Source organism: Grammomys surdaster, unplaced genomic scaffold (assembly GCF_004785775.1).
Source record: "Grammomys surdaster isolate TR1022 unplaced genomic scaffold, NIH_TR_1.0 126248, whole genome shotgun sequence".
Lineage (NCBI taxonomy): Eukaryota > Metazoa > Chordata > Mammalia > Rodentia > Muridae > Grammomys > Grammomys surdaster.
The window spans coordinates 7,135,805-7,157,024 of NW_021621048.1; the positions used below are offsets into that span (position 1 = coordinate 7,135,805).

General features: G+C 41.3%; 1 protein-coding gene across 1 annotated transcript in view; it reads right to left on the minus strand.

The window, feature by feature from the left end:
• The window catches only part of Slc25a36 (solute carrier family 25 member 36), a 35,867-nt gene extending 22,496 nt beyond the window's left edge, over positions 1-13,371 (minus strand). Inside the window, exons 1-2 of the mRNA XM_028758969.1 lie at positions 13,221-13,371; positions 764-928 (exon numbers count right to left, since the gene is read on the minus strand). Coding sequence (XP_028614802.1) covers positions 764-928; positions 13,221-13,261 — 206 coding nt within the window. The 5' untranslated portion in view covers positions 13,262-13,371. The remainder of the gene's footprint in view (positions 1-763; positions 929-13,220) is intronic.
• Positions 13,372-21,220: the final 7,849 nt, after the last annotated feature.

Consider the following 21,220-nt stretch of genomic DNA (forward strand, 5'->3'; position numbering starts at 1 on the left):
TCCAAGGCATGTGTCGTCACAGCCAGTCTTGAAAGTGAATTAAGTCTAGTAATATAAACATACTAATTTTTTCCAAATCATCAGAAAATGACAACACACAGATATTTAAAAACTGGGATAACTGTTTGAATTTAGTTCAAAATTGCCAAGTTTTCTTCTACCTTACATGTTCTTGGGTAACCAAGTTGAACAAGCGTGATGCAATTTAACAGCAAATGTAAACACCTGGATGAGCTCGTCCACTCCTACAAAACAAACACTACGGAGCTAAATTCAAACAGATGTGAGTCATGTGAGCTGATAAGGCCGACACACAGCCACTGGCTCTAATACAAACCTAAAGACATAGAACTGTTCTTTACTGTTTTGTTTTTTGAGATGAGGTTTCTCTGTGCCTGTTTTAGATAATTATAGACCAGTGAGGACTACATAGTAAGACCTTGCCTGAAAACAAGTCAAACAAAAAATTTATCAATTCAAAACAAAATATCGATGATACTTTTAGAAAAGAAACCCACTGGATAATGTAGAAAAATATACTAAATATATATAATTTGGAAATATTCCATTTTACACAATCTAAATTGTGTAAAATCTGTATTACTCCTTTATAGCCTATCACCACTAATAAGCATGATTTATACTAACGTCTGACTTTTGAGTTTTCTAAAGGACCTTTTAAGATATGGAAGATAAAAACTAAGCATGTAAGAATCACTAAAATCACAGCATCAAAAACAAAATCTATGTATTTTACTCTTACTTTAGACAATGAAGAGGTCCAGGGGACACTACTCGGTTGACACTGGCTCCAGCCATGGTGTTCAGCTGAACTTCAGAAATATACAGTGTCACAGAAGATGACTGCAGCCGTGTTTTGACAACTTCCAGTGGACATGTCAGAATAGCTCCCACTGTACCACCACATCTACAAAACAAAACAAAACAAAACAAAACAAAAACAAAACCCAGTAAGTTCAGAATGGAAGCATCTAATCAGACAATGAGAATATACACTCCAACCTAATGATTCAACCCAATCTTACTAAAATTGAAATTTTTGAAGACTTCTTTTAAAGTTTCACTTACTTGACTGCAAATGAACACTTTCAATTACTAAAAAAGAACTGAGGGAACTATGGGAAACACTCTGTCATGTTGTAAATGGTGGCCCTAGTTAGTACCCACATATCAGAACAAAATACAGAAAAAAATGAGCTTAGTGATTTATACAGAAAGTACAATTAGGTAAAGGAAGATTTCCAATAATGGCTTTTAACAAAAATGACTGACAAACTGAATGAAGACTATGAGGGGTGACTATAAGGGTTGTCCATGGGCAACTCATAGCTCTGTTGGAATCTACAGTGTGTGAATTATATCCCATTTTTCAAATTCCTAATCCTTTAAAAAATCCCAGAACCAAAAAAAACAAAAAAACCCAAAAAACCCAGAACTAATTCTGAGCAATAGGACAAAGATAAATTACTTATGAATAATCATACTTATTTCTAATTTTAAGTACTCCAATACTCAGAGGACTGTACAAAACATACAGTTTTACAGTCATCTGTTTTGTCCATGTGTGCAGAACAGGCAGAGTTAGTGAAAAAAACAACAAAATCATTTTATATAATAAGGTTGATCATCAGAATAACAAAATACCCTTAGCAAAATGTATTATTTAAACCAGTTAAGGAAAAAATAATTTAAGTAATAATCTAAGCAATTATTCTCTAAATACAAGCATAGGACATTGTAATCTCAGTTCTCAAGAGGCTGAGGGAAGGCCGGGAGATAACACAGTGCGTAAGAGCACTTGGTATACAAAGCATGAGAAACGAGCAGAGTCCCCAGCACCCATGTAAAGCTAGACAAGGCCATACAGTACATGCCTATAGCCCTAGAACTGACCAGCCTGGGCACAGAATAAGATACTGTCTTAAAAAAACATAGCAAATTGAAAACTCCAGTCACAACAGAAAAATGGAAACAATTTTTCCTCACAGCACTAAAAGCTACCCAGTGAGATTCTGAGATAACAACTCATCAGAGATTTACTTACTGCAGTGAAACAGGAGCTAATGAAATCCAAGGTTAATATAGAAAACGGGGCTGGGCAGTGGTGGCACACGCCTTTAATCCCAGCACTTGGGAGGCAGAGGCAAGTGGCTCTCTGAATTTGAGGCCAGCCTGGTCTACAGAGTGAGTTCCAGGATAGCCAAGGCTATACAGAGAAATCCTGTCTCAAAAAACCAAAAAAAAAAAAAAAAAACAAACCCAAAAACCAAAGAAAGAAAGAAAGAAAGAAAGGAAGAAAGAAAGGAAGAAAGAAAGAAAGAAAGAAAGAAAGAAAATTAAACCTGAAAAGCTGTATCATACTGAAGTTTAAAACTTGCACTCTTTGACAGAAACTGTTAAGAAAATGGAAAGATAGCCAAGGCTAATTTGCAAAGCAAATCGTATGCCTGACAAAGCGCTGCTACTCAGACTAGACAACCCTTTAACAAGATATTTAGCAGAATTTACAAATGATAGGTGTATTCAAACAAACACAGAACTGCTTTCAGTCATTGGTTGTCTGGGATGTAATGGGATACCTAGCTATTTATGGCTAAAATTAAAAAGGCTGATGCTCGGAACAACCATATCAACAGAGTGACACTTTCTGCAGGTAGAGATACATGTAAACTGTAACCTCCCTCACACCTAGGTTCCGACTGGACAGAGACAGACAGAAAGGCTGAAATGCCTGTTTCTGAATGTTTATAGCAGCTTAACCTGTAGTGGCCAAAAATTGAAAAACCACACAAATGTTGGACTCAATCAAGGATTCCTGAACTGTAGTGTATCTATAATTGAATACTATTCTACAATAAAAAAACCTAGGATGAATCTCAAACATTATGCTCCTTGAAAATACCTGTCATTGCTGGGCGGTGGTGGCCGAGGCAGGCGGATCTCTGAGTTCTGAGGCCAGCCTGGTCTACAGAGTGAGTTCCAGGACAGCCAGGACTACACAGAGAAATCCTGTCTCGAAAAAAAACAAAACAAAAAAAACAAAAAAAAAAAAAAAAAGAAAAAGGAAAAAGAAAGAAAATACCTGTCACACATGGCTGTAATTATGAGATTTTCACTTTTATGATACTCTGGAAAATGAAAAACTAGAAGGGCAGAAATGAGATCTGTGGTCACCAAGGGAAAGTAATTTGGAAAGACTGCCTCCAAGAGGTTTGAGAGAATTCCTGGGATAAAACTTAATGAACTCTGAACTTAAAAGTGAGAGTGACAGACGTGTCTGACAGGACAACTGAGGAGAACTCTATGGAGCAAAGGGACTAAAGGGAGTAGAGCAGTTTAAGCTGAGGTTAGCTACGAAAGGTCAAGCCAGCCAAATCCTGAAATAAATGGGGTAAATAATCTCCAGACCCCATTCTTACTAAAAAGCTATTGGTAGTGACAGCTGCTAGAGTAAGAATTACTTTCTAAAATTTGAGTGCTGTGGCTACTGGTACAATTTCCACACTCCAGTGGATAGCCCAACACCCAGGCACACAAAGGCAGCCCTAACTAGATAGAGTGGGTATACGTATGTATACGTATACGTGGGTGCGTGCGTGCGTGCGTGCGTGCGTGCGTGCGTGTGTGTGTGTGTGTGTGTCCTGGAGCACGCACGCATGCACGCATGAATGCATGTGTATGAAATTAGGGGACTGTACTGAGAGGAAGGAATATGGGGGTGTTGGAGAGAGGTTTATAGGAGTAGATATATTTCACTGCACATGTATGAAACTCTGAAGAACACAGATCTTTAAAAGGCTGTGCTGGTTAGTCTTCTGTCAATTTGATACTAGAGTGATATGGGAAGACAGAGCCTTTATGGGAAAAGGTTTTCAACAGCTTGGCCTCTGGGCATGACTTTTTTTTTTTTTTTTGGTTTTTCGAGACAGGGTTTCTCTGTATAGCCCTGGCTGTCCTGGAACTCAGTCTGTAGACCAGGCTGGTCTCGAACTCAGAAATCCGCCTGCCTCTGGCTCCCAAGTGCTGGGATTAAAGGTGTGCGCCATCACTGCCCGGCTTAGAGTCATTTTCTTAAATGATTGATGTGGGAGGGTCTAGCCCACTGTGGGTGGTGCCACCCCTGAGCAGATGGTTTTGGGTTAAGAAAGCAAAATCAGCAGCCTACAGAGAGTAAGCAATGTAAACAGTGTTCCTGGCCTCTGCTTGAGTCCACACCTTCCTTCAGGCTCTTGCCCTACCCGAGTTCCTTCCTTGGCTTCCCTCAGTGATCTAATGTGATTAGGATATGTTAAGCCAAACAAACCCTTTCCTTCCCAAGCTGCTTTTTGTGGTGGATTTATCATATAACAGAAAGCAAACTAGGACAAAAGCCAAGTGTTAAGATTAGTAATATATGAAGCGTTTAGAGCTGAATGCATTTCCACTATGCAAAACATTTAATATGTTTATGTTCACAACTAATATACCCAATAAGAATCTTCCCAGAAGCAGCAAGTATAATAGCAGGTATTTGTGACAGAAATCTTACTTTCTAAAGGGAATACAGCTGGGATAAGGCTTCCTGAGTGTTTAGCACAAGCTGAGCCCTAATTTCCCAGCACCCACGCATGAACCCACACACCCATGCTACTGGGCAGGAGTCAATTCCCTGATGAGCTCAAAAACCTGAGTTCCAAGTTTAAGAAAATACACTGGATGCAGAAGCACTATCACAATCTTTTCAACTGCAGACAAGAAAGACTTTGATAGCCAGAGAGAACACAAAAAAGAGAAAACATCAGATTGTCAGACTGCCTCCTGAGTACCCAGCATCACTGGGTAAAAAGATATTTTATTTTTATAGCATCATTACTGCACAAGAGCAAAGCACTGTGCTACAATGCACTTTATGCCTAAATGAAGATGACCACCACTAAAATATATTAAATCTGCAGTATTAGCTCATTTACAAATATAAGATGTGGATGGCATAATTATTCTAAGCTAAGTAAATAACTAGTTAATGGAAAGGCCTGAGAGCCATGGTATAGGGTTAAGAGTTCTAGCTCTTGGGAGGCAGAAGCAGAATCAGAAGTTCAAGGTTATTCTCACAGTGAGTTCAAGCAAGTCTAGGCTAGCCCTATCTCAAAACAAAAACCAAACCCAAATACTATGCATTATTTTAGCCTTACTCCAGTTTTCTAGGTCCCTATCAATAAATAAATTTTATAAGACAATATTTTAAACTTTTTAGAAATGCTATTTTGCATAACCAACATAATCATATTTTTAAAAATTAGCGAGGTGAAACAGGATCACAAGCTCAAGGTCTGCCTAGGCTAGAATGTTCCAAGACAAGCCAAGTAAACTTAGTGAGATCCTGTCTCAAGATAAAAAGAAGGCTGGATCATGAGGCTCTCAGTTTATGTTGCAGAATCAAGATGAGGAAGTTTCTGAAATCAAAACTAGCTGAAAAGTCTCCAGTTACCCATTCAGGAAGTTCTAGATTAAAAATCACCAGAAAGGCGAAAAGGGTTCAAGCGTTTCTGACAACTATCAGAAAAACAAGTAAAAGAATAAGATAACCAGCCAGACATGGCCTCAGTTCTGGGGAAGCAGAGGCAAGTGGACCTGAGGCTAGTGGGCCTGGTCTACATAGCAAATTCCAGGCTAGCTATGGGTATATAATATAACAGATTTTGTCTCAAAGAGCAAAAGACACAAAGAAAATGACAAACTAGAAAGAAAAATTAACTACCTTTAGTCTCACTGGCTGTAGACAGGCTTCTCAGCAGCCCGCTCTAAGTGCATGACTGTAGGCCCCAGGATCTCCTGCCTCCTCAGTGCTTTTCTCCTCTGACCCAGTGGTGTGGCCCTGAGCCACTGACTGTAGTGTGGTAGCCAATTAGTCTGCTAATGTGAATATCTTACTATTTAAAAGTCAGAATTCAAAGTTATTTCTGTAAATCACTCATTTGCTCCATGTTTTCTTCACTGGCAATTCCATGGAGACAACAGCCAAGTTTGAGACCAAAGAACATTAAAAAAATCATTATAGCATCACAAATCTCTAGATTATGAATCTTACTGAACTATAAATGGCATAATACTATTAGTATATCCAATGTAACCTCAATTATTTCTTCTTAGTCAAAGTACCTGGATCAACGTGCATTTTAAAAGTTTATAGACAGCAGGCAAGGGCTGGAGCAATGGCTTCATGGTTATGAGCACTGGCTGCTCTTCCAGAGAATAGAAGTTCAATTCCCAGCACCCACATGGAGCTTCATAGTAGTATGTAACAGCAGCTCCAGAGGAGCCAATGCTCTCCAAGTGTACCCAAAATGCATACAGAACACAGATATATGGGCAGGTAAAACATCACACACACACACATACACACACACACACACACACACACACACACACACAGATTTATAGGCCGTTGTTGGGTAGAGTGGTACACATCTGTAAGTTAGCACTCTTGAGGCTAACGCAAGGGGATCAAGAACTACAGATCAGTGCAAAACACATCTACCCAAAAAGGGAAGGAATGAAGAGAGTGAAGGGAAGAAAGGGAAAGGAAAAGAAAGGAAGGACCAAGGAGGAAAAGGCACCAGAAGATTAAAACAGCCAAGATCACTTAGATAAGTAAGACAATCATATATTCTATGCATTAATCTACAGACTATTTAAACCTTGTTTAACGCAACAGCGCCCTCTCTCATTTTTCGAGACAAGGTTTCTCTGTGTAGCCCTGGCTGTCCTGGAACTCAGAAATCTGCCTGCCTCTGCCTCCCAAGTGCTGGGATTAAAGGCGTGTGCCACCGCTGCCCGGTGATGCAACAGCTTTATAAGACAATTAGAACTCTTCTACTTTTTAATGTTTGTATAGTAAGTTTACCCACCTTTAAGGAGTTGCTTCTATTTGCTTATGTACATAAGAGAAAATTTCTAGCATGCCAGCGGTCAGCTACTTTAGTACCTGACTACTTTTTACCAACCTCTTGAGTAAGAGGCACAGTTGAGCAAGTCAAGCTCAGTGTAACCAGGAGACTGTTTAATAGCACAGAATATAAAAAACCCTCTGCAAACAGACCTTATAAGAAAGCGGTGTGTCCACTGAGGGCTTCAAAGTGTTTTCTCCACAGAAGCTTACCATGGTGCATAAGGACTAAGTGGAGAATGAGGGGATAAGGCAAAGGAGAACTTATCACTGAATAGCAAGCAATAGCAAACAGTACCAAGCAGATCAATCTCAACCATCCTGCTAAGACCATGAACCTGCCAGGTGCACAGACTCAAAAACAGTCGTTATAGTCTCACTGCTGAAAAACTAGAACCAGTTCCGGTGTTTATAAAAAAACCTTTTACTAAACAAGTTGAGGTGTGGGCACAGGAACCTAAGAATATTCAAAATTCTGTTGAAGGAAAGGGCAACAGGCAAGAAGTGATTCCAAGACTGACTGTCAGACAGACATAAGCTGCCTTCCTTCTAAGGCTGTGTGTCTGGGCGAGGACACTTGTTAGACAGGCAAAGAAATTCCTACATGTGAAAAGCATTTTCTGAATAGGTCTATAATACTGAGTTGTGTGCACGCCTTTAAAGGCGCTTAAGAATCCATCTTTCTTATCTTTACACAAACCTATTTTCTCAAACACAGTTTACTTTGTACAAGTAGAATGAACAGGCTGACTCATTTTTCTGTCTTCAAGTAACACACCATCTCACAAAAAACAACACTAAAAACCAGTTCACAAAATGGTTAGCCAATCTCGGGGGTTGGGGTGGGTGGGGGTTGTTTATTAAAGCATATGGTCCATCTCAAAATCCTGTAAACCTCATTAAGGACTTCTCACCTCCAACCTTTTCTTTTGTACCATATTTGTTAACCAATATTATAAAGTACGCATTATCCCCAAAGTTGTCGTATTTAAGTCAAGAAATGTTTTTTCCGAAATGAATAGGTTTTTTCTTTTCTTTCTTTCTTTTTTTTTTTTTTTTCATTTTTGGAGACAGGGTTTCTCTGTATAGCCCTGGCTGTCCTGGAACTCACTCTGTAGACCAGGCTGGCCTCGAACTCAAAAAATCTGCCTGACTCTGCCTCCCAAGTGCTGGGATTAAAGGCGTGCGCCACACTGCCTGGCTCTGAAATGAATAGGAACATTTCCTATGCAGTAATAGATTACCATGAAAAAACTAGATTTTAAAAAAGGGGGTATTTGAGAAATGTGTAGAATTTCTGGTATAGTAAAAATTAATAAGGTATTCTAAACTTTGAATGCTAGAGCAAAATAAAGACTAATAAAATCCAAAAATGCTGATCAACTGATAAACATAGATGTGTGGAAGGAAACTATCACATAGATCAAGATACAACTGTAGAGTACCAGACTAAGGACTAAAAAATCCACAGTGGAAACAAAATATGCAGAAGGAATGATACATTTTGAAAAAGTAAATTTCCCCCATAAAGTGTAACTTAAATCTATTTGCTTCCGTTTGCATCAAATTTGAAAGTAGTCCATTAGTTTTCTATCTCTTTCCTGTTCCAATCACATAACCCCTTGTGCTGTAAACATCCAATAGAAATCACTAAATCAGATCAGGTCCAATGGCTAAGGGCTCTAAACATAATTTATAGACAGTAACACTAGAAAGATCAGCATTTCTTCCTTGCTACAGTATACACGTGCCTTGGATTTCAGAACACACTGATTCTACTTTTTTTTCCCTTCTCTTATTTGAAAGAGGATCTCATTATGTAGACGAGGCTGACCTGGAAATCTGCCTACCTCTGCCTCCTACCTGAGTGCTGGGATCAAAGGCAGGCACTACCTCGCCCAGTTGGCTCTTCTGCTCTGATGATTCTTCCTGTTCTAATGTTTTGTTTTTTTTTTTAATTTTAATTTTTACTTTCACTGTCCCCTCCTGGTCACCCCTCTCACAATCCTCCCCCTATCTTACCTCCCCCTCTCCTCTGAGCAGGTGGGGCCCCTTGGGTATCATCCCACCTGGCCCTTCCTTTCCCACTGAGGTCAAACAAGGCAGCCCAGCTAGAAGAACATATCCCATTTACAGGCACCAGCTTTTGGGATAGCCCCCATTGTCTGTTCTAAGCTTTTATTGGAGATTGGAACTTAAGTCTCCATGCTTAGGCAGCAGCACTTCTCTGAAAGAACCATCTACCAGACCCTTTCATGAACATTTTTAAATGAAACTGGCAGAAACCCAAAAACTCTGCTTCTAGATAAAAACTAATGAGACTACCAACAGCTGCCTTTACACAGCTTTGCCTTTAGACTACCAATACAAATGTCAACAGATTTGTGAAAGGAAAACAATGTCATACCATTTTTATAAACATGGTCTTAGAATTGAAAACCACCCTAAGGTTTCTTGGGAATTCTAAAGAGTCTGAGCCCCAAACCCACTCCCCTACACTAATCCACTACAGGGAAATAGTTTAAGAATACTAATACTGTTTTAATAGTTTAAAAATTCTCTTGGTTTTCCAATCCATTAGAATGAATTCTCACAGGGTGTATGTCTCAACGTTTAAGATATCTCCCCCATCATTCATAGGTTCAAATCCAACTACCTAAGGTAACAGTAGCTGGGTTTTGGGGAAGTGACTAGTTATTAAGGGCAGAGACTTTTATTTGGGATTAGTGTCATAAAAGAGTGCTGCCAGCTAGCCTTTCCTACCACTTAAAGACAGAGTGGGCATGTAGTCTGAGGAAGTAGACCCTGCCAGGCAGGCATGCAATTCGCCATCACCACCACCTGGACTTTAGAACTGGAGTAAATAAATGTTAACTTTTTAGATGCCACCTGATTTATGGTGTTTTGCTATAGCAGCCCAAAAGGTCTAAGTAAGATGCAGGATGGAACTGGAGACACGACTCAATGGTTAAGAGCACTTACTGGGCAGGTGGTGGTGGTGCACACCTTTAATCCCAGCACTCAGGAGGCAGAGGCAGGTGGATCTCTGAGTTCTAGGCTAACTTGGTCTACATATTGAGTTCCAGGACAGCCATAGCTATATAGAAAGACCAGGTCTTGAAGAAAAGAAGAAGGAAGAAAGAAAGGGAGGAGGAGAAGAGGAAGAAGAGGTAGAAGAGGAAGAGAAAGAAGGAGGAGGAGAAGAAAGCACTTACTGGTCTAGCAGAGGACCAGGGACCAGTTCCAGGATGGGCCTGCTTAGGTTCTTGCAAACATGTGGTATACACACACACACACACACACACACACACACACAGATACACACATGTATACACCCATATACACAAATATACTTTTTGTTAATTTTAAGGTTTATTTTACTTGATGTATACAAATGTTTTATATCATGTGTGCCTGTTGGATCTACTAGAACTGGGTTTTGGACAATTGTGAACATCTGAAGTACAGTGAAAACTAAACCTTATTTACATTCTCTTTCTTTCTTTTTTTTTTTTTTTTTGCAGGCTTCTATGATTTGTCTCTGTAACTAACCCAACCAATGACCTTACAAATTCTGAATATTAACTCTGGCAAAAGCATAATGAGCAAAGGGTACCTTTAAAGAAAGCACGTGTTAAGCACATGGATATGTCATTCTGACCCAAGGTCCAGGACTAGTCTGTTTCAAACGTTCCTATTTAACAATACAGCCCCTAGTAAAAATCTTTCTGGGATCCTGATGAGCTCACCTGAGTATACACCATTTTAGTTATCAAGAAAGGAACTCAAAAGCTCCCATGTTAAGAAAACCCTTGCCTAAGAATAAATACCACTATGAAAGATTATTCTTGTTTCTTTTAAGGTATATTGAGCATAATCCAAAGAATACCTGTATGTAAGGAAGCCCAGGCATAGAGCCTACAAAGACACGCCTCTTATGTAGTAAAGTGAATTTTACAACTAGTGTATATAATCCTATCATGATAAACAAACCTAGCAATTAAGAAAAACACACTAAATTATTGCCAAAATAAGCAATTTTGATATATAACTTATACACGTTCAACAAGAACATTTCCAACATAACCTGCCTTCCATCTTTATATGTTCAGTACTCACGACACTGCCACAATATTACGCAGAACGGAATTTATGTACTGTAGAGCTGTCAAGACTTCTACAATTACTTATTCCTCATTTTACATGAATGAAAATGTTTGACCTTAGAGAATATTTTGGCATCTGTATTTTTTTTATATTTTGATTACATGACCTTTGACATCACACCTACCACTGTTTCTATAGGAGATATATATAGCAACCACTAAATATGAGTATGAGCTCGAGATGCAATGGGAAGGAGGGACATTTACAACACACATATCTTGCCCCATTTAACATTCTACTACTGTGCACGTACTAGACTTCTTGGGAAGTGGAAGAAATGAACTGATATTTTTGGATACCATTAATTCTCCATTCCAATCCTCAACAAAAACAAAAGCCTACATAGAATGGCCTAAATTCCAAAGTATTTATAAACACAAAGTGATGATCCTAGTACAACTGGAAAATTAACACATTCAGACTAACATTTATATCATACACAAATGTGCTTTAATAAAACTTGCGCCGGGCAGGTGGTGGTGCACACCTTTAATCCCAGCACTTGGGAGGCAGAGGCAGGCGGATTTCTGAGGCTAGCCAGGTCTACAGAGTGAGTTCCAGGACAGCCAGGGCTACACAGAGAAACTCTGTCTCGAAAAAAAAAAGAAAACCCAGAAACAAAAAAAACCTTTCATATATATATATATATATATATATATATATATATATATATATACACATACATACACACACACATACACACACACACACACACACACTTCAACAAAGAATAACGAAGGAGCTATGGAAACACTCTAGTTAAGAGACTGTGTCAACTTTGCTTCACAGGTGAAGTGATTAAAGAGTTTTGTCCATTTCTTAACTTAAAATACCAACCTGAACTACAGCTATAGTCTTCTAATTTTCAGGTGTTTCCAGAAGATCTAATTACAAGTAGAAATTCAACAACTACAAGACAATAATACATCCTTCCTTTCTCCTTCTCCACATGCACACACTCAGGGAGAGAGGGAGAGTCAGACTGATTAATAAAATGTTCTCTAAGAGCCTGAGGATGGAGCCCTGTGGTGGAGAACTTGATTAGCATGTGCAAAGTACAGGTACAGGAGAAATTAAATTAGCCCTTTACTGGCAGTAAACATTTCAGAAACACAAAAAGCAAACTGGTTCTCATAAAATTAGTAGTTGTTTTAATGCCAGAATAGTGGACGGTTCAAAAATTGGTGGATCATAAATGTTGAATGAAATGTGTGCCAACTATGTAAAGTACTGTCATTACTGGCAATAGAATCCCCACGCATTAACTCAAAGCAAACAACCATGCAAAGACTGCGTATGTACGTATTCCTTAAAGTGGCTGACCAAAAATCAAACTTCGGAACTTGAAAATACTACTTTATTCCGTTATATAGGTTAAAAAGTTAATTCACCATAGCTATTTTTTTTTTTGTGATAACTTTGTAGTCTTGCAGGTAAGTCTTAACGTTGTTCTAACTTCTCTAACTAATTGGGAAGGGACATATCGAATGGAGGAACAACTTGGCTCAGCAAAATGGCTGTAGCATTCAAGCTGAGGGATCAGCAAACCAGACTTCAGGCTCCATACTAATCCCGTATACATATATAAATATTCATCTAATACATGATTTCTCTCAATCCATCCCTACCCCTTCTCCAAAGCAGGGAGTGCTCGGAGGGCTGCCTTCTCCCTTCTTAAAAAACAAACAAACAAAAAGAGTTCGAAGTCACTGCCCCTTTTGCACCATCTCCCGCAAACGGTGGCAGGCAAAGGGAAAAAAAAAAAATTCCGAAGCTGGAAATAATCCCCGGGCACCGCGAGGGGAGAACACTGCAACGCCTTCCCCGCCGGCTACGACGCGGGCCAGCAGCAAACGCGCAGCGGCAGCCGGAAACAAGGTCGCCCGCGAACGTGGGCAACGTGAGGCCCAGTCGTGCGGAGCGGGAAGGCCGAACCTGCTCCCATTTTATCACCAGGCCGAGCCTCCTCCGTGAGGCCGCGGTCCGTGTGCCTCCGCTGTCGCGCAGTACAGACGAGCTAGGCCGCGACTCACGCCCTGCCCCTGCCCAGGCCCGGTGTGGCCTTCGTAGGCCCGCAGCCTCCACCCTGCGCGCCCCACCGACCTACCCCCCGGCAAACAGATGCACCAGCGTGTCCCTCTGGCTCATTCTCTCTTCTGCATGTCCTCTGGGAGCAGAGGCGGGACGCGGACCCAGCAGGCCACCACGGCCAGCAGCGAGGGCCAAGAAGGGGGACGCTGGGGAGTGGGTGGAGCCGCCGCTGCGGAAGGCCACCCGCAAGCCCACCCCGCAAGGTTCCTGCTCCAGCTAGCTCCGCCGGACTGCGCAGCGCGAGTCGTGAGGAGTCGGAGGTCCCTACATAAACAGAAGCTCCTATTGGTTTAGGCCTCGTGACGTCACGAGATTCGCACGCCTCTTTCACGTGATCGCCGAGGGGGCTTCTCAATGAAGGGCCGCGGGGCAGGACGGGAATGCTAGCTGGCGTGTGGTGGCTCAGCTTGCGCTCGCACCCGATCCGCTAATCCGGAAGCCTGCCCAGCCCTCGCCATTTACCTGCGCTGGCCGGCTGGAACAGTCTAGGATAAAACCTCAGCAGCACAGGGCCACAGCAAATTTGTGGGTTTAGAACTGAGCCTTTCTGCTTCCCGGTGTTTGCCTTGGAAATCACTGAAATGCTTGGAAAACCTTGTGCGGAGATACTCGCATGCACTCTCACAGACAGCACAGCATTAAACATGATCATTAAATATCAGTGTTAAATTGAGATCTGCAGGGGAGGGGCGAGATAAATCACATATATATGCCACGAAAGAGATGCAGGCTCACTGTGAGACTAACCCTGGCTGGTCTGGGGCTTGCTCTCCAACTCACAGGGACCTGCATACCTTACACTCCCAAGTGATGGAATTAAAGGCGGTCCACACTCTGTGGAACATTCCTGAGATGGAATGCAGACAGAATTCCTGACAGGAATAAGGGAGAGTCACATGAGAGAAAAGTGTTCAGTAAAGGGTAAGTAGATCAAAATAAACTAGCTACTTATTTTACTGATCAACACGTTTCTTATATGTATACGTAGGACTAGGGAAACTTGTTTTCTTTAAACAATGGCCATTATTTCAATTTTTTTTTTCGAGACAAAGTTTCTCTGTGTAGCCCTGGCTGTCCTGGAACTCAGTCTGCAGACCAGGCTGGCCTCGAACTCAGAAATCCGCCTGCCTCTGCCTCCCAAGTGCTGGGATTAAAGGCGTGCGCCACCACCGCCCGGCCCAGAGTCACTTTCTTATGGGCACCATTTGACACCTAAATTCCTACAAACTGTACAGACTGCAAATGTTTATGCCACAGTAGAGGACTGGGTGTGTAAATTATTTAAAGCATTTCAGCAGTGCCGAATAAGTGTCAGTGATATTGCGTTCCTTATTTGATTATTATTATTATTGGGGGAGGGGCACGTGCAAAGTATTTTGCCCAGGGCTTAGCCAATTCATTCCAGAAGAGCTGGGATTTGAATCCAGTAGAATCTGACTTCAGAACTTTATTTGTTGAAATAAGAACTGTCTATTTGCCGGGCGGTGGTGGCGCACGCCTTTAATCCGAAAAACCAAACCAAAAAAAAAAAAAAAAACAAACCAAAAAGCAAAACAAACAAACAAAAAAAACTGTCTACTAGAGCAGAAAAGGATAAAAGGAGGCAAAACTAGAAGAGTGGACTCAAAGAGTGACGACAACCCTAGCAGATTCCGGCAAGACATCCAACGGACATTTTTTATATGGCAGTTCTGTTGAGACACAATTCCCATAACATATGGTTCTTTAAAATGTGTGGTTTGGTGGGTGGGTTTTGGTATACTTTCCTGGTTGTGCAGCCCTCACCTACCTATTTCCGGAATCCTTCCTCACCCCCAATGCAGCCACGTTTGTTAGGAGTCACTCCCATTCGCCTCTCTTCCTCCCTGCAAACCACTGATCTATTTTCTATCCCTCTGGTTTTGCCTATGCTGCACATTACTTAGAAATAAATACATTTTTTGAAACTTACGTGTGGCCTTTGGTGTGAGGAATTTTTCACTAAAAGTGTCTTCAAAATTCGCTCGAATTTCGAGGCAGGATGGGAGCTTCGGTACCTTTCATGGCTGATACTCCTTGCTTGACTGAATACGGTCCGTATTCAGAGAATGACCACTCATTTCTACCCTGAGGCTGTCACCAACGCTGCTTCTGTGAATAAGTTCTATGGGCATGTTTTGTACAATAACAGTTATTCCTGGATCTGTGACAAGTCAGTGATGCTGGTTCCTTTTCTGTTTCTCTGGGAGGCCACTGTAGACGCAGACCGGGTACATTCTGCTAATTCAGGTACCATCCACTGGGGCACCCCTGCTGAAGTCCATTAGGACTCAGGCTTGAGCAAACCGCCAAGCCTGCTGGGTCCAAAGCACTGTCGTAACCTTCCTTATCTCTCTGGATAGGACCACTTCGATGAATTCTTTCCACAAGCCCCTTTTGCTCTTTCTTCAAGCTTTTATGAGCTTTCCTGAAGGTTGGTATAAGGGCCAGGTGAATGGAACCAATGAAGCTTCCCACATAACAGTTTACCCCCCCACCCCTTCACAATTTCTACCAAGATGGCTTCTGGGAGATACAATCTCTTAGTGATTAAGGGACCAAAGTGATCTTCCCTGTCAGGATGGTTGGTCACAATCAGATGAGTACCTCAAAAACAAAGGCCTCAACTTCCTGACTAACAATTTTTTTTTTTTGGTTTTTCGAGACAGGGTTTCTCTGTGTAGTCCTGGCTGTCCTGGAACTCACTCTGTAGACCAGGCTAGCCTTGAACTCTCAAACTCAGAAATCCGCCTGCCTCTGCCTCCAAAGTGCTGGATTAAAGGCGTGCACCACCTCTGCCCAGCCTAACAATGGTTTCTAATTTCAATTGCTAAAGAGCTGAAGAAAGTTCTTAGTAGCTATGGGGGTAGGGTGCAGTAGAGCACAGTCCAACTGTGGTCAAAGTGTTTTGGTCTCTGTTAATCTCTTATTTTTCTTCTCTGTTTTTCTGTTTTTTTTGTTTTTTGTTTTTTTATTTCTTGTAGGTTTAGGAATTCTTAAAAGCTTCAGCCCTTGGGTTGGCAACAACAGTTAAATGTTTGGTGGAGTTTTGTTGTATAAGGTTGTATTGTTGTGGTAAAGCACCATGACCAAAAGCAACTTAAGGAAGAAGGGGTTTATTTCATCTTAGGGTTCCAAAAGAATAAGTGTGCACCACAGTGGAGAGGCCTAGCTGTTGGCATGGTGCCTGAGCAGGAAGCTGGAAACTCACATCCTCAGTGGTGTCCTTGGAAGCAGGCAGTCAACAGAACTGGCCCAGGTCTTCTTAGGTTAAAGCCTGCTTCCAGCGATGTACTTCACTAGTAAGGCTCTCCAAACAGTGCCACCAACTGAAGACCAAAGTATCAAAATGCCTGAGACTATGGGAGACATTCTCATTCAAACTACCACAAAGGTTAAGCAGGTGGTCCTTTATGTGCCTTTGCTTTTCTCTCCTCCTCCTCCTCCTCCTCCTCCTCCTCCTCCTCCTCCTCCTCCTCCTCCTCCTCTATTCCTCCTCCCTTTATATATACAAGTACATTCCAGCTGTCTTAAGACACACCAGAAGAGGGCTTCAAATCCCATTAGAGATGGTTGTGAGCCACCATGTGGTTGCTGGGAATTGAACTGAGGACCTCTGGAAGAGCAGTCCGTGCTCTTAGCCTCTGAGCCATCTCTCCAGCCCTCCAGTTTTGTTTAACCCTTTTAGGCAACCACTATAAATTCACAGACATTTATCTAGAATTTGATCTAAATAAAACCACAAAATGCATACCTAAGTACATACATACCACATATGCATACATGTGTTGTCTTTTTTTTTTGTTGAACATAATTATTCCTAGACTAATTCATAAAGTAGCAAGAATCAATAGCTCACTTCTTGTCTTGCAGCAGCCATTTAAATTGTATGCAATATTCAGTTATTACAAATAGAGTCAACCGGGCAGTGGTGGCGCACGCCTTTAATCCCAGCACTTGGGAGGCAGAGACAGGTGGATTTCTGAGTTCGAGGCCAGCCTGGTCTACAGAGGGAGTTCCAGGACAGCCAAGGCTACACAGAGAAACCCTGTCTCGAAAAACCAACCAACCAACCAAACAAGCAAACAAACAAAAAAAATAGAGTCATCATGAATATTCATGTGCGTGCCTGTGTATAGATATATGCTTTTGTTCCTCTTATGTTCCAGGCAGTATTGCAAATACTTAGGAAATATTTAAATTAATCCTCTTTACAAGCGTTGTAAAGAAGTCCCCATTTCACAGACAGGAAGTTGAGATACGGAGAGTTAATGGGATTTATCAAGCTGACCCAACTTGCAAGTGATGAGCTGGGCTGGAAATGGAAGAAGTCTGGTTCCAAAGTCTGTTCTCCCATCCTTTAGTCCACACTTACAGCTCACTAGCCCTGCCCTCCCACAACACGCTATGAATATAGGCTGAAGGGCCCCCACATTGAGAATATAAGCCGAAGATCCTACAAAAAAGTGAACAATTTTGCAAAGAGTCACCAGAAGATAAGGTTTTAGAGAAGACAAAATATGCACTTACATCTGAGCCCCAGATGGATTATCCCAGGCCAGTAACTTCCTCATGCAGTTTAATCTCCCCTTGGGTGCCTTCCCATCAGCCATTATGAGACACTTAAACTCAGCTATGTTTACTGACCTAGCTACGTACACTGGCGATAAGCATTCAGAGGAAGTACCTGAGGTAGAAAAGATACTTGTTGCAAAGATGATTTTTTTTTCCTATAGTGAAACAACTGTTTCCTCAGGGAAATACTATGTCTCAGAGCAAAAAAGCAAGTCCAAGATTCCCTGAACAGCCTCAACATTTAATTTTTTATTTTAAAAACTTTTTTTGCCGGGCAGTGGTGGCGCACGTCTTTAATCCCAGCACTTGGGAGGCAGAGGCAGGTGGATTTCTGAGTTCGAGGCCAGCCTGGTCTACAGAGTGAGTTCCAGGACAGCCAGGGCTATACAGAGAAACTCTGTCTTGAAAAACAAACAAAAAGAAAACAAACAAACAAACAAAAACCCTTTTTTGGATACAATCTATTTTGATCTTATTCTCTTCCCTCCACCAGCTCCTCCCAGATCCTTTCCACCTTCCTATCCACACAACTCCATTTTCTCCCTCCACAAAACAAAACAAAAAGACAATCAAAACAAACAAAATGTCAACAAGACAAAACTTATGAAAACAATATGAAATAAAAAGCCCACAAAAAACAAAACCAAAAAAACCCAACCAAACAAAAAACATGGAGTTTCTTGGTGTTGGTCAACTACTCCTGTGTGTGGGGCCCACCCAGAAGTATGCCAGGAGTCACGTCCTTGGTAAAAAAAAGATTTTCTCTTTTCCAGCAGGCATCATTTGCAAACAGCTTCTTGGTTAAAGATTGAACTTCCTGTCTACCTTCCCTTCTTGGTACTGAGACAACCACAAACGCATCATATATTTTAAAATAGGCAGCAGTGTCCCTTGAAGAATGCGTGGTGTTTTAGTGACCCATAACTTAAATGGGATAATAATTACTGATATCTCAATAGATGTTACAAGATGAAGAAAACAAAAGATCACTTAATGTATGTACATTTATGCAGAAACTGGTCAGGAGGCCTTACTTTAGCTGGTATTTATAACTACCTTCCTCTACTATCCATTCTGATTTTCCCCACACCTAGCAAGCACTTCAGCAGGTCTTGCTTCTTTTCCTGGAGGGGTGCTCCTCACATTCATTCCTGAAAAGTCTTTGTGCCATCCTGTTTATATTGGTAGTTTCCTATTGAGATTAATCATAGCAAATGGCAATACCAAGAGATGCCCTAAAGCAGTGGTTCTCAACCTGCTGCTCACGACCTCTTTGGTGTAAAATGACCCTTTTACAGGGGTCCTCTAAGACCACTGGAAAACACAAATATTTATATTACAATTCATAGCAATAGCAAAATTATAGTTATGAAGTAGCAATGAAAGTAATTTTATGGCTGGGGCTCACCAGAACATGAGGCACTGTAGTATTAAAGGTCACAGCATTAGGAATGTTGAGAACCCCTTTAGGGCCTAAAGGATCTCCTGCACTCCAGACAGAATCTTCCTTGCCTCTATTATGGAGAAACAGCCCTGTTTTCCCTTGTAGTCTGGTTCAATCACCCTCCTAACACTGTTACTCTTTCCTTAGCCAGCAGGACACCAGAAACCCTAAGTGGCCAGAGGGAGGTCTGAACTTCCAGTTCAGTAGAATATTTGTTGTGTCTCCAGGCAAAATTGCTCCACTACCTGGAACCACATCTTTTATGCCAATAGAATTTATGATCATGGGAACAGGAAGGAAAAATGTCCCAGATGGGTGATTAGGGGTGACTTTTGAGATGGTATATAAATGTTAGGGCCCTGAGAAGTGTTGTTGTTGGATTGTTGGTTGTTTGCTGTTGGTCACAGTTTGGTAAGTAATCATGTGCAAAGAAGAAACAACAAGAATAATTTAGATATTCTGACAGCAAAGATCAAACTTGCCCCAAGGATCTTGATGACCCTAATCACCAGGAAGTAGCCTAATTATAATGTGGCCCCCCTTCCTCTCTATCCTTTTTTTTCTCTCCTATTTAGTGTTATCAGGTGGAAAGGCTGGGAAAAGGGGTGGAGAAGGGTGAGAGAAAAAAGGATCCACAAAGTATTGAAGACAGCTATAGCTTGGTTGGTCAGATAATACCCAGCTCATGATGGTAACTTGGTGGCCAGCTGTCAAACACTCAGTTTCCACTCGATAGTCCCTTAAAGGAGAATAGTTGTTGGCAGATAATGGTAGAGCCTTGTTCCAAAATCCCAAGAGTCTCCTTCGTAATTCACCTATAGGAGCCTGACAAAAGCTCCCTATCTGCCATTGACACCTCAAGAACCATTGGGTTTGATAGATCATATAGTCCCAGTGATCGATTAGCTTAAACAGGAACCTGGACCTGTTGAAGAGCTCTTCTTTTCCTGTTCTGGGATCTACCCAAAGCTAGGAGCTTTCTGAGTCACTTGATATGTGTCAGATTAACATACCTAAGTGAGGAATGTATTGTTTCCAGAATCCAAATAGGCCCATTAATGTGCTTCATTCTTAGTGGTGGGAGGTCATTTAATTTATTTTCTATTCTCTGATGTGCACATGTATCCCCAAGTCCAAAGTGGTTTCTACTTTATACTCACAATGTCATGAGTATAGTGGACCACTGTGATATTTTGTGGAACAGACAGATGATCATGTTCCCTTTCACTTAAATTATGACACAGAGCTGGAGAGTTAATATGCCCTTGAGGTAAAACCTTAAAAATATACAGCTGGCTTTGCTTGCTAAAAGCAAATTACTTCTGGTAGTCCTGTGGACAGTTACAGAGGAAAGGGCATTTGTTAGATCAATACCTGCATACCATATGCCAGAAGATGGATTAATCTGCTCAAGTAAGGATACACATCTGGTATAGCAGCTGCAATTAGAGTCACTACTTGATTGCAATTTTTAGAGTCAATTGTCATTCTCTATTATCTCTCTGTCTTCTTCACTGGCAGGCTGGAGGGTTAAAGGGAGATGTGGTAAGAACCAAAATCTCTGCATCTTTTAAGTCTCAATAGTGGCACTAATTTCTGCAATTTATCCAGGGATGTGATATTTGTTCTTAATTCACTATTTTACCTAATAGAGGTAACTTAAATGGCTTCCATTTGGCATTTCCAACCCTCCTTCTACAGGTCAGGGAACCATTGTGGAAAGTGCCAAACTCTATTTATATGCATTCCAATTATACATTCTGAACTGGAGAATGAACCACAGAATGAGTTGGGGGACCTATACTGGACTCACTGTGAGTCAGACTTTAACCCAAAATACATTAATCACCTGATCTCCACAAGTCCCACTTCAAGTGAAGGGCAACAGTGATTCTTGAGTCTCCAATAGATCCCAGAAAGTCTGATTATTTCCTTCCTCTCAGTGCACAGTTTCCTTTGTAAAGGGCCTTAGTTTCCTT